Source organism: Homalodisca vitripennis, chromosome 3 (assembly GCF_021130785.1).
Source record: "Homalodisca vitripennis isolate AUS2020 chromosome 3, UT_GWSS_2.1, whole genome shotgun sequence".
Lineage (NCBI taxonomy): Eukaryota > Metazoa > Arthropoda > Insecta > Hemiptera > Cicadellidae > Homalodisca > Homalodisca vitripennis.
In genome coordinates this window covers 118033063-118048520 of record NC_060209.1, presented here as the reverse complement: position 1 = coordinate 118048520, position 15458 = coordinate 118033063, and the positions used below count along the sequence as shown (strand labels likewise).

Sequence of the window (15458 nt, the reverse complement as noted above, 5' to 3'; positions counted from 1 at the left end):
TTTTTTAATTATATTTTTAATTTAAAAAATTAATTTTTTTAAATGGCAGTAATCAAAAATAGTCTTTCTGGCTGTCAAAAAAAGTAGGTAGATTTTTTTACCAACTTATTAATTTATTCTCATGGGATTTACATGTATTAATCATAAAACATTGTTTGAAATACAAATTTGTTATTCAGAATTTTTTAATTAATCTTATAAGCAACACTTTATGTTTTTTCCCTAATTTCATAAATAATGGAGTTTTGAATGTTTTAACTTTAAATGTAAGCCATATGGAAACAAAATGGGCACCAAGCTGGCCAACTATCTTAGCCATTTATAAAATCAATTTTTTCAACAAGTTTAAACTTGTTTTAGGCTTATTTTGGGGCAGTCATCGTTTCCACAAGCCGCGTTATATAGCATAGATATAGAGATATATACACACATCTGTTGGTTGGAATTAACTTTCATAAAAAGCAGTTACGCATTATTTTCAATAATAGACCTACTTATCCCTCTATTGGCCAGTCTGTCCCACAATATTTTAAAATTTTATTTTTTACTATTTATAATTAATAAAAAGAATAAACAGTATGAAAAAAAGTTATGCTTCTTACCTTTTCAAAAGTATTGGTGAAGCTCTGCACAATAGACTGCGTAAAGAGGTTGATATATGCCTTTCCCACATTCTTGACGATTGAATCTATGAGGTATAGAACAGGCAACTTCACATCTGGCCGCACCTGCAACCACAGAATACATGTTTCCCTCTCTCTCCCGAGAGGCCGACCTAGACGCTCCAAGACCTGAAGCTGTCTAATATAGATTTAATTTGGGAAAGGCCAATTCCAATACTAACATTTCAGTGTATCTAGTAGAACCCATCTATGAATATTTTGCACACTGAACAAAAGCTATAAAAACTACAAACAGCTTACATATTGTATGAAAAAGAATTTTTAATCAAAATCTGAACAGAAATACAATCCAATGTATATTGTCTATTTTCAATTCCAAAGTACTTATTTTCACTTTGATATGATTTCTCCCTCTTATCTCCAATTTGTAATTATTATTCTTCTACTTTTGATTTATAAAAACTTTGAAAAGTGTTGAAAAAATAATGTTTTTCATTTTGATAAGATTTAAAATCCAAAATATTTGGTGTGGCACCTCAGCAGCAGCAAACTTGTCTTGAAACAGTCCAGAGCACCTCTCACTGGGATAGCATTGTCTCAAAAACAACACCCAAACAGTTCCAACTTCTTCAAAATAAATGTTAAGTGCAAGTTAGCAAGAAAATTTGTCAAACTCTTCTTAATGTAAGTAGTATTTATTTTATGAAAAAACCTTATAACATCAATAAGCATTGTCTACCAAAGATAAACTTATATACACATAAAAATAACTAGAGTATGTAAAGAAAAACTACTTGTATGTTAAATAGAATGTAAATTAAACAACCAAATACAAAATCCATTGACATTCCTAGAGCATTCATACTAAAGAAATATATTCTTATGATCACACATATATTGCACACATTGCAGATGAGCAGAGAACAATAGATATATATATATATATATATATATATATATATATATATATATATACTTAATTTTTAATGGAGAAGTAAAACGTACACTTATACGTGCGTACTTGGAGGAAATCTTGTCATATGTCTGACAAGAGGATTTAAAATATAATGTATACGAGTAAGCCCCTGAGCTACAGACAGCACTTCCCTTGCATGTACTTCTCCTCTCACATAAATGTCAGAGGGATAAACAAATATGACCTAATGCTTTAAAATGTTTGAGCATGCTAGGTCTTCACTCAGATGTTGGTTCACATTGCCCACTACATAATCTCTAGTGCTATTTAAATTGATATTCAATAAATATATTGAAAATTTTACTTGAACATGTGTTTTTATGTTAAGCTTTTAATAAAAATTGTATGAAAAATTGGTTACATTTTACTTTTGAAGCTTTACTTCATTCTTGTTCTTACAAGTGCATTTGCTTTTTTTTTGTTATTTGTCACATGAATACAATTGGGCTATAATATAACAATAGCATAAGTTTATCTTCCCCAAATGTCATCTTCCCTGCTCCACATTCTTCAAAGATAATCCCTTTATAAGGTTTTGGTTCAATTAATATATATATATATATATATATAGATAGATAGATAGATAGATAATTTGTCAACTGAGCTTTCATCATAGCCAAATTAATTCTCAGTGACTTATGTTGTGTTTTGAATAATTAAGATCTGCTGTTATTGTATGGCTTTTCCTTCTTGCATGAGGTATTTTCATACACAATAGAGATTATTGATTCCTACACCATTAATAATGACTGAATCTGAGGACTAAGGACATAATGTCATACACTTATGTAATTCTTATTTACCTTACACTATAAGGATAAATAAGGCAGCATAGAGTACTGAATCATATTTTATTGGAGAATATTGTACAATAACAAATGTGTACACTACCACCATAGTTATATCAGTAAGAGTACTGCTATCTTAATGACTGCCTTATCAGTGACTTGTTAAGTGTAGTTTCACAATGGAATCTAGCTGGACTGCTCAATGCTTGATTCTCCCAGTTTGTAGAGTAGAACTGCTAAAAAGTGTTCTCTTCAAGTTTTAAAATAAAAATTGCAAATTAGCAAATTTAAAATTAAGAATTGTTTGTTCACCTCCTAGGCATGCTAGTTATCACATAACAATTTGAATAGTATTTAAATATATTTAAAAGTTTTGTTGCACTGCCTTACATCCATGTTTAGAATTATAAACATTAAATGATATTAAATAACTACTAATGAAAAAAATCACTCTTAGCTATTTACTATGTATGAAAATCGTTAAGAAAGAACCAATCACCTCAGCTTTACTACTCAAACTTCTCCACCTCCACCAATAAGGTCTCAGAATTTCAATGTCTTACAAACAATTAAATAGAATTTGTTTAATTGATACAACAATAATGAAAAGGCTGTGTAACTTCAATTTTAAAATATTAAATATTCACAGGCCTTTTAGTAAACTTTAAAAAGAATAAAAACAAATTTACACACCTATGGCCACAGGTGTTGAACTATTAATACATATAAAGTAACAAAAAAAGCTTATGAAATTAAAAATTTATTTTGCAGGCCTCCCTATATTTTCCTTCGATAAAATCTCAGACGATATTTCAAAATTAATTGTTTAAAAATATATAAAATAACTTCAGTACTCAATCTTTGTATGACAATGTGTACTGCACAGAAACAGTTTTTTCTTTACATAAATTTAGTCATTATAAAACACGCTGTAACATCTGCCCTGCAAGTCCACAGATCTGTCTTAACCAATGTTGGAGTATTGACATTGCTTTTCATAATTGACGTGTTTGCCTTTAAAAAAGATAATTTTCATTAAATTTCTTGTTGTTACTGCAGTAAGAAATAATGTTCATGGATTTTTTGTTTTATAATTGATTATAAAATACAAAAAATTATATATCAGTTGTACCAAGTTATATAATTGGTAACGTAATAATGGAGGCATCTACTAAAGTAGGTGGTTAAACGAAAGTATTATTTCATTTCCAAGAATAAAGTGAAGGATTTTCTTTAGATGTAATTAAACAGATCTTGTGAAGTTAGTGCAGGCATGCAGACAAATGGGCATGGACTTAGCCTGCCGCGCGTGCCCGAGGAGATTAGAGACAGCTGATGTCTGGACATTGTTGAAAAGTATTTGTCACATACTTTTCTTCTGCCTCCCACCTCCCTCTTTCTACAAACCCCCTTAGTAATTTCATGTCGAGATCAGTTCAGTGGCCAAAGTTGTGATCAAGTGAAAAGAAGTCTTGTCTCTACAACGTTCAATTTCCTATTTCAGTAAAATATGAATTTGTTTTTCCTCTTTTATAATATTTTAAATGTTAAAATCAAAATTAGTAGACCCTGTCGCAACTATCTGGTTTTAAAATATATTTCTTTTTTACTTACAGATTTGAAGCCTCCGTTGGAGTTTATATAAATTAATTTTTAAAGACTTGAATTATTACGTATATATAGTATACAGGGACATTCAAATTTGTATGCAGTTCAAGTGTGATGCCTCGATACTCTGTATAATGACAATGTTTATTTTAAAAATTAATCAGTTTATAAACCTTTGTATAGGTTTGGTTGAAAAGAAAATAGAACAATAAATTGAATTTATTTGGCAACATCAAGTGTTTCATTTACAAAGGTCCGATCTATTAAAAAATTAACTTTACAACAATTTAAAATAAAAATTTATTTTTTATGATTGTTGGATTTGTATTTAGCATGTGTAGAATTAAGTGTTCAAAAAAGTCAACCAAAGGTGAACCTTTTTTACCTTTAACAACGCTGTAAACAATTTTTAATCAACCATCCTGAACTTATAAGATATAAATATTTAAGAGCATATAAAGACGTTTCTGAAAAGATGACCTTTATTCAGTTACTATTAGTTAGAAATTATGTTTCTACACAAATTTACACGTAAGGAATTAATGTTATCATATATCTTCATGTACACTTTGATTTCCACAATGTTATTGTATACTTCTCAAAATTTGTACCAATAAATTCTATGAGACGTTAAAAAATGTTCAGAAAATATTGCTTTACATGAAAATACTAAAATACTTTTTTGTTCTTTTACTACATGTTCCTAATAACTGAGATACAACTATAGAAACTTTAACCGGAAACCATCTTGAAACCTCAATACTTAGATTACAAAATTTAGTAAAAATAAAGCGATAGTGCAACAAGAGTCACCAGTGACTGATGGTGATGGTGGACTTTGGTATCTGATAGTTTTGTGTAGGTCAGCACTAGAGCGCTTTTAGATTGGAGGAACTACTTGACTGTGTTCTATTTGGGAGTGTCATCATACAGTATATGGTATTTACTTTTATTTAACCCATGACTCACACCATAAACTGTTTATATACTATTGGATCAATATTCAATTGTTAAATAAATCGCCAAAACATGACGAATGTATAAGAGCAGTCTTGTACCTTGGAGGATGGTGCAATAATGTAGCAGACAGTGACATCAGATGATATCAGCGTGAACAGGTGTAACAAGCACACCAGCAATGTAGTTCATATGTGGCATGAGTCACCCTGTGATTCATACATAATAATAGTCTTTATTATAATAATCATAAAATATACTTCTCTCTGCTTCATCCGCAAGTAAATCAGTAAAATACTGTTTAAAATATATCTTCTGCGAATAGAGTAAGTTTGGTGAGATCCGGTAGTAGGCTATTCTCGATTAAAAGTGTACTGAGTCACAGATGACCCATGCCGCAGTAAACATGTTAAATTTGATTAATACTTCTAATATACATGTCACTACGGGACTAGGCTGGAAATAGCCAAGATAAAAATTTGAAACAAATGAAAACGGCCACCACCTTAAAATGTTAGATGAAACTGGTTAATGAAAATGTTCAAACCCTATATTAAAACTATATCCCTATAGTCCTAGTTAGTGACTAGGGAAACCAAACTTTCTGGAAAACCGGGATTGTCACAGTTTTTTTCTTCCAAATATATGCTAAAAAAATTGTCTCGGGGCATTCAAAAGTCAATTGTTTTATTTTACCAAGCAATTTGATTTCTTCGACTGGTCTGCAGTATTTCCTGTTGCAATCATCTATAGGGGCAATCATGTAAACTACCAATGACACTTTGTCTCTCCACTTATCACCATCATGTTATTGTCAAAATAATTTGTATTGTTCAGAAGGTTATGTGTCAGTGAAGTTAGTTATACATGTATTCAAGTATTAATTAGTAGTGTTGAATAACCAGCAATAATACCGAAACTGCTTGCAAATTGGTTAAAACCATGCTATGATTAAACTTTATCAAGACAGGATGTTTGGATTACAAAATACTAAGCAAATGATTACTAAGTACTAAGCAGAGTATGCTGTTTGTAATTGTTTTATTATTATCAGTAAATGATAATTAATCTGGCCCCAAGATAAACCAAACTAATATTTAAAAGAAGTGTTCAACAATTTTAATGCTTACATATGCCCACTTTATTATCATATACTGAGGTTTTAACATTTTTTTTTAAACCATAAATAATGTATCAATTATATTTTGAACAACATAATATTAGTAATAGGTTGTAGTAAACTATGTGCATTCTCTTAAAAACAGGTTTTATGTTAAATTTATTAAAATAGTACATCAATTGTTTTGTGAAACATATACTAATAACAAATCAAAAGTTTTTTCCAGAAAAAATCTGTCGATTGGTCGATAGGGGAGGAAGTACAAATCTTGAGACATCCTGGTTTACACAGGGAATTGTCACTCCACTCTGAACCTAGATTGATCTAAATGCATTATAAATTACAGCAATTTATTGTATGTAATCATATTTCTGGTGTTTTCATTTTTTGTTCTCAAAATTTAATATCTTGAAACCTTATGATAAACAACGCGAAACATGGGGGATGTTTATTTTGTACACAATAACATAGAGAACTATAGGATAAGTGTAGTATATCACAGTATCACAGTTGTGTTTTGGTATTTCATAGATGTAGCTACAAATACAGGACTTTCCTTGTGTCAGTTTTAGGAGAGCGGTATTACAGGCCTTATTACAGAAAAACCGTGGGACATAATCACTTTGACCAACAACACAATTAAAAACAGCTTCCAACCCTTAACGCCTGCATCACGAAGAACACCTAATTGTAACCCATCAATCTCAAAGAGAATACATTCTATGCAAGCACAAAACCATCAAAGTCTGCAAGAGATGTGAAGTACATACGACTCAAGTTTTGCACAATGTCATACATTGTGTTGCATATGAAAAGTTGCACAGTTACATTTTATTATGAGATGGTCAATGGATGATGTAAAATGAATGTTCAAGGTTTATATATATATTTTATATAAGGTTTTATATAAGGTTTATATATATATATATATATATATATATATATATTTACTCATTTAATATGAGTATGTAAAATATCAGTTGTCAACCAATTTTTTAATACTATTCCAGTTATACAGTTTATCCCAATGGGTTATTAGCATCCCAAAGTCAAAAAATCAAAGTAGAAATTTAAAATGTTCTGAAATTTATATACAATAAATTTGCAAATTAAACTAGAAATAATAATTCCAAGCAAAACAAAGTTTCTGGTCTTCGATGGGTTAAAAACGTACTTAGTACCTACATTGGTAGTAATAACAAGAATACTCAGGGAATGGAGATGTCATGTACTGATGAATTTCACAAGTTTTTACTTTTAGAAGAAGTAGTACCAACCCACTTTTGAGTATATTTTAAATCAGAGGAATGCTACTGCTTAATCTTGTTTCCTTTCATTCTTGTGGTTCTTACATAACTCAATTAATTTATTATAGGTTGTTAATGTTACATAATGTAGTTTGATAACCCTGTGTAATTTTTGTCCTATCTGTTTATCTGTGTCTTTGGGACTTCCTATTAGATATTTGTTTGTATTAGTCTATAATAATAGTTTGATTATTATAAAAGAAAATTAATTTTATACACTTTTTACAAAGATTTAGAGGAGATAATTTAAATCTTAAACAGACTTCAACACTAGCTCTGAGTGGTTTTGTAGATTTCTTAATACAAATTTGTCTTCTAGTTGTCAAGTAGAAGTTACATGTTGTATATGTAGTTTCCTATATTGTTACAGGGATTTCAGACTCATAACAATATGAGTCATAACAACATCTTGATGGGGAAGGAGTTACAAAACGCATATCAAGGAAAGCGTGTAAAATGTGCTACAAAAGTTTTTGAAGAAAAAAGAAGTAATGTGGCAAGAATTATGAAACACTCAGCTACCTTTTGTAATGAATGTCCCAAAACAAATGTTATGTCAGAAATGTATTACAGACATTCAGAAGTAATAATTGTTAATTTTATAAAACTAAGTAAAATAAGATTTGTAATAAATTGAATGAAAGTGGAAGATTTTGATTACATCTTTGTAAAATTGCACTTATTAAATAACGATTATATGTTATTAAACTAGTGTTATTTTTTGTATTACCAAATAATATACCCAGTTTATATGTAAATATATACAATCTGTCGGGTAAAGTGGCCCTGATAAATTGTGTCCAATATGTCAATTTGAATTAATCAGTTGGAAAACCACTTTACCACAACGTTCTGTGAAATGTCCCAAACTTTCTAGTTCATGTCGACTAATGCGTACTAGCACATCTGCCGCAGTCAACATGTTAATCGGGTTCTGTCAGAGTGCAGCACTGGGTAGCTAAAGAAAATGACTTCCAGCTGCGTGGTGACACTGACTGGTAACTTCACTCAACGAGCTACGTCTTAAAAACCCATGGTATTGTGTAGGTTGGCCAGACTGATACCCTTTAAATAACAGGGCTGTATGCATGACTGGACAAAGGTGACTACCGTACAACCTGAGTAGGGCTAGCTCATTATGTTTATCTCTCCGCGACACAAACAATGCACCATCTAATACTTTAACTGGTACCCTTTAAATAACAGGGCTGTATGCAATGTCTTTATTTAGACATCGATATTGTAATGAATCTGTTAAAGTCAATGTGTACTACAATTATTTCTTGCAAAAAACTTTATAAAACGTGTAATGTTTGTTACATTATAATAACAGGGTACTTTAAATATGGAGTATAAGAAGTTTTTGAATATGTTTCTAACATTAATTTTTTAATGTAAATATATCAAGAAGTTAAAATGAATATGACATCCTTTTTTAAGATACTTGAGTAATTTAAATTTGTGGATAGTTCAGTTTTCTTATGACTCCCTTGTGGTTTTAATTATCTTAGTTCCGCATTTGTGAAGAAAACAATCTACTCGTATTACTGTCATTCTCTTGAAATTGACAGTATGCCTATTGATTTCTCTTGATGTTATTATAGTAATCATTACTACAACATTTATATTTTAATGTATATAAATAAAGGAAACATTGGTATGACACCTCAATGTTCACTTACAAAATACAGTAACATAAAAATCATGACTTGATACTGCCCCTTTTGGCAGCATTTTAACTATTTCAAACCAATGGGCAGGTAATACATGAAGTCATGAAAATTAAAGACACATGTTTGTTTAAAGAACTTTAATGAACAAATAATGTTCAATTTACAAGTAACTATTGAGTTTATCATATACACAGCACATATGACATTGCTATTATACTTGTATATAAACTACAGTAATAATAACATAGCATCATATGCTCTAAGGGAATCAAATCATACAACCTGAAGCTCTTTCTCAGGTAGACAATTAACGTTACTTTCCTGAGTAGCTGTACCGAGTCTGATATACACTAGTCTGTTTGCTAGACATGAATGTCCTGAGTAGCTGTACCGAGTCTGATATACACTAGTCTGTTTGCTAGACATGAATGTCCTGAGTAGCTGTACAGAGTCTGATATACACTAGTCTGTTTGCTAGACATGAATGTCCTGAGTAGCTGTACCGAGTGTGATATACACTAGTCTGTTTGCTAGACATGAATGTCCTGAGTAGCTGTACAGAGTGTGATATACACTAGTCTGTTTGCTAGACATGAATGTCCTGAGTAGCTGTACAGAGTCTGATATACACTAGTCTGTTTGCTAGACATGAATGTCCTGAGTAGCTGTACAGAGTCTGATATACACTAGTCTGTTTGCTAGACATGAATGTCCTGAGTAGCTGTACCGAGTCTGATATACACTAGTCTGTTTGCTAGACACAACGTGTAAATGTATTTTTGGAAGTTACATTGAACTCTTTAATCCATAAACAAGTGCTTTCTGGGTTTGCCTCCAAAGGGCAATTTTAATAACGCAATAGTTTACAAAGTTAACTATATTTAGAATGTATATTTTATTTATTATAAAAAAGAGACTGAAAATTGTATACTCAACTTTCTTAAGAATAATTTTTGTATCTAGAAAACAAATATTCTTGTACAAATATAGTAAACAAGTACATTTAAAAAATAACCTTTCCTATGTTAAATGCGTTTTCCCCCCATTAATATTAGAGCTGTACGGATTTGGCACATAATAATTAAAAGCCATTTTTGCAGTAAAAATACTTTTCTAAGTATTATGTTTCTGTCTACAACTGTTCAAAAATTAACAGGAAACAGACTATGTGTAATGGATTTTACTAATCTGTGCAAAAACATATAACATAATTGAACATATTAAGTATAAAATTTCAAGCAAAATAGCTAAAAACATGTTCTCAGACATTGTCTCATCAGATTTCAAGAAATAAAATTTCAATAATTTTTATTTCGTACTTCTTTTTTGTATTTACTGTTACATAGATTTTCAATAAATTATCATTTGAAAAATTTCTTAGGTGAAATAAATATTAATTAATTAATTATTCTTCAAAGATATAAGGGAATAAAGAGACTCACTTAGGTCACAAATTATTCACTTCAGTCATGCTTAATAGAATGTAATAAAATCTTTCTTATTTTACAAGAAAACATTCGTGTTTAACGTTAATGTCTTAATTTTTGTATTTAATATTGATTTTAATAACTTTAGTCATGTAATGATTAATCAGGAGCAAAATCAATTTGCCTAACACTTTTTAGGAGAACTACAAACATTAAAATATATGCATTCAAAATTATTTTTACAGATATTTAATTTTACAATGCACACAAGAATTTTTTGTTTATCTGTTATTTTTTATATAAATAATACAATTTGGAGTGTGCTTGTAATGAATGATTTTTATATTCACAACGAAATTAAACTCAGCACTGGTGGGAACTTACTAGTATCATAAAATAAATTGTAACTACTTACTAGTAAGCGACTTACAGATGCAAGCAAGCATGACAGATAATCTTTTGGTTTCAACCTTTTGGGGATAAAATTAAAAATCTTTGTGTACCAAATTGAAACGTGGTTTTTAGTTAATGTGTGTCAATTCTGTCAAAATTTCAAAACTAATAAAGTCCACAATTAAATTAAAAGAGAAACTATTTTGACATTGTCTAAACTAAATTCACAATTAAGTTTGGGAGCAATATAAGAGCAATTTTAAGATTAAGCTAAGTGTTTTAAGGTTATTTTCAGGTTTTTTGTTAACTGAATGTTACATAGGATTCAATGGGCCCTAATTTTTTATATACAGGCAAGCTGTATTAATCCGAACCCACAGTAATCTGAATGCCGTGCTACTCTGAACGAACTTCAGCTGCTAGAATATTTAGAATTTCATGAGACAACCTTAAAGCAAGCATAAGTCACTCACTGAGCATGATAAAATTGATTTCACGTGTTTCTGATATATATTTGTATTAAGGAGAAACTTATGATCACTTTATATCTTACAATTGTTTTAGTAACAAGGAATACTCTAAAAGATACCTCATAATTGTGTAAAAAAAGCTAACGTTATTGAAAAAGTGTAAAATGATCACCCATTTGAAAGGCTATTCCTACTCACTGTTTTGAGGTCTAGCTTGTTACATTCTTGAAAACATGTAACTTTTAATTTCTTTTATTTATTTAGTTATATTATGTGAATTGAAAGCTACATAACACTGAACACATACATACAATGCCACAAAGAAGACAAGACTTAAACATGCTTCATGCTTGTTCTATTTAATGCTTTTGGTTAGTCATTATGTTATATGCAGTGCTCCTGAATTTTTTAAATACGAAGAATCGGAGGAACTTTTCCTAGTCACTCCAGTTATAATTCCTGACATTTTTTAAATTCCTGCTATGTTTGGTTGGTTAATCCTTGTAAGATCATACTCAATATCATGTCTCTTGTAAGTTTCTAGTTGTTTTTAAAATGTTAAGCCTAACACTACATTTCGACGACTGAAATCTAACCTCTTCTTCATGTGCCAAAACTCCCCATGCATAAACAGGCATATTGTGTTTTCAACCTTCAAAACAAAGTGTTCTTTTTTTAACACATAACAATGGTAAATTACTGAAATTCTATTATACTTTCATATCATACTATTCATCGTCAATAACAAACTTGAAACAAAGAATAGTATAGTGATCCTACACAATGATATACAGTTAATTCCTGCTAATACCTAACCCATGTATTACTGAATAAACCGAATTACTCAACCAAAATGATTATAACTAAGGAGTTATAGAGAACAGTGCTGCTAATTGGGAACATTGACAATGCAAATCTGCCTGTAGTGTTGGTTGTCAAGACTGATGTTTAGGGGTCACCAGTTCGGTCCTGCTGCTCAGGTTTTTTTCTCCATAACAATATGTAATAGAATAATGGATATTTTAAATATAAATATATGTAATCTTTAATCTTTTCACAACCTACAACTTTGATACAAATCACTAATAAGGTAAAGTTTTAGATTGCTATCAAACTTTAACCATAAAAAAATAAAATATTTGATTCCAAAAGAATAACAGCTTAAGGTTGCATGATTTGCTTACAAAGAAGTCTTTATTTTTTATATTTTCAAGTAATTAACAGGTCAGTACTTCAAAAGATTTTTAATTCATCTGTATTCTTTTAGTTTACAATAAAGCCACATTCAATGCATAATTGAGAAATGTATAGAATATCTGAACGTATTAAACAAGTTCTATCAGATTCTAAATTTATTAAAGTTTCTTCACAATAATGATAATAATCATGTGTATTTATTAAGATTTTTCAGTCAAACTGCAATGCTCCATGTTTTGATTACAGGAAAGCTATAAATAATCTAAATAGGGAAGCAATCTATCATAATGACTTGCTGCCAGGAATAAAAGAAATTAGATGCAAATTAAAGGCTAAAAACTTGAGAACAATGTATTTTTTTACAATAAAACACAAAACTCTAATATAAAAAAATAAAACAAAACTGAAACTGTATATTAACTGTTATTTAGCATTAATGAATAAAACATTATACTTATTATATTTCTCTTAAAATAGACAATAAGTCTCATATCATTCTACAATCTGAATATGTTGTAATAATGGGACAAATTTAGAACAAAATATTATCATTGAACTTATCCATTACTTCTTTTTTAAGAAATAAACTATGCTTGATTGAAAAATTATGAACTAATTCTATTAAGGCAATATGTACAGTGTTCAGAAAAAAAATGCTCTAATAATTTTGGATGTGATTATACTCATGAAAATAAACAAAACATTCCTGTGAGCATATGCTGTAAAACGTCGTTTCAGATTGTTTACAACATTGTATAAAAATAATTCACTTATCTAATTTTGTTAAAACTGGCATTTTTAAATTTGCATTAACAATTTTTTAAACAGTATTTTTTATCTTTTTTGTAAAAATCTTGTTTTAAGGTATTTTGGTAGAAAACCTTAAAGTATTTTGCAAGTTGCTATGGTAACCATAAAATTAGCATGTAGTTATCCCAGGAAGTAACAATTTGGGCCGACAAGCAGAGGGCTGGGATCTTGGGATAAAAGGATTCTTACATTCAGTAAACATCAAACTGAGGTAACTGTATCTCTCCTACTATTCTCACTGTAACTAGTTCTTATAAACTGCTCAGCAATTGAAAATCCCATCTCTTATGAAGAGCATTCAGTAATAAGGTTTTTGTATATAAAAAAACTACCAACTAATTAATTTTAATGGTTGACCTAGCCAGGTTACCATTAAAAATCAGAAGACTTGTAAAAATCAATGAAAAAATTCATGAATATTGCAGTTTAACGATTACTGAAATTTCATAATATTTCCCACAAAATGCCTTTTACCTCATAAAGTTGTTGCGAAGAAGATTGGCGAACACAACTTTTTTGCTAAGTGAATTCAAAAACTACATACAAAACACCCATAAAAAAGTAAGCTTTTAGACCTAAGCATTTTCTTATTGATGACAACAGATAAACATATTAATGAACTTTTAGATTGTATCATAAATGGTGATGAAATATGGGTGAGTTAAAAAGGCAGTCTAGTGAATGGAGACACACATTTTACCAAAAAGAAATGTGAAATTGTCTCAAATTTTTTTTCAGTCACTAACATCATAGCAACTGGTTCCTGGGACAATAAGGATGTTATTCTAGTTGATTTCATTAAATGAAGCTCATCAATGCAGAAAGGTAGTGTGAAACAATGCAGAAACTATAATAGGCTATACAAAAACAGGGAAAACTCAGATTTCAAATTTTGTTTCTTTATGACAATGCATAAAGAAACAACAGCCAAACGTACCCAACACTTCTTATATGATTTTGGATGAGAGATGTTTTATAATTCTCCAAAACAAACCAGGTCTAGTGCCAAGGAACTACCACCTCTCACCGTTTCAATTGCGACGACACACATCATACCAAAGTCAACCAGTGGTTAACGCTTCAGACAGTGGAGTTTATAGAAGTTGGAATTGAAGAAATTTTATCACTATATGCCTCAATTTGAAAGGGGATTAGGCCTACATTGAAAAATAGTGAATTACGTTGAAACATAGCCAAGGATATGCTATCAAATATATATATATATATATATATATAATGAAATGTTTTCTTCTACATTGTTAATTTATTAATTGGAACTAGATAGCTCTTGTATGTGATAGATCATTTTTTATCTTTTAGAATAAAATTAAACATTTTTTAAATCTTGTACATTTTGAAAAAACAGATTTCATAATCATTTTTAAGGCAATTTCGTGTAACATGGAAGGCCGAAACCCCATTTTGAATTTTAGCTCTCAGTTTTTAGCAAAATCATTACAATTTTTAAAAAGTCAAGCAGCCAATGCAAGTCAGTTGTTTATTTACTAAACAGTTATTGTAAGCATTTTAATATATTGAAATTACGTATAAAGAAAAATTTATAGTAAAAAGTTTTGTTTGAATATTGTATATTTCTGTGCCCTTTCAATTAACATTATTGCATAGGGTTCTTATCTCAATTTAATTTTCCAATGATAGGCATGACAAATCTTCCTGAAACTGCGCAACTAGACACCATCCTTAGTAATGTTGATTATTATAATCATGTACAAAGCAATCGATTCAGTAAGCATCATTGAAGAAGTAAATAATGCAATGCAAGAAAATACACATAATAAAAGTAATATTTTTTGTAGAAGGGCCTGGCAGAAGAGGTAATACATTTGTATTGCTTGAGGTAATACACTAGTATTGCTTGATTTATTATTACATAGGTAATAATTTTGGCATGACTGGAGTAACAGCTATGTTATTATTCAATGTTCAGCGTAATACATGCCTTTTAAAGGTACGTAGTTGGGTTACCACCACACAATAAACAAATCTCACGGACAACGTAGACCATATAGGATTGTACTTAGTACCTACCAAAAACTGTGTTTTGCTACTGATAACTGTATGTTGCACTATTCAGAGCTTGTTCATTCA

At 29.9% G+C, this 15458-nt stretch overlaps 1 protein-coding gene across 4 annotated transcripts in view; it reads right to left on the bottom strand.

Annotated features, from left to right (window-relative positions):
- The window catches only part of LOC124357394, a 98157-nt gene that overhangs the window by 60465 nt on the left and 22234 nt on the right, over positions 1-15458 (bottom strand). For all 4 annotated transcript variants that reach the window (XM_046809151.1, XM_046809152.1, XM_046809153.1 and 1 more), the window contains exon 3: positions 603-728. In XM_046809151.1, the coding sequence (XP_046665107.1) occupies positions 603-728 (126 nt within the window). The remainder of the gene's footprint in view (positions 1-602; positions 729-15458) is intronic.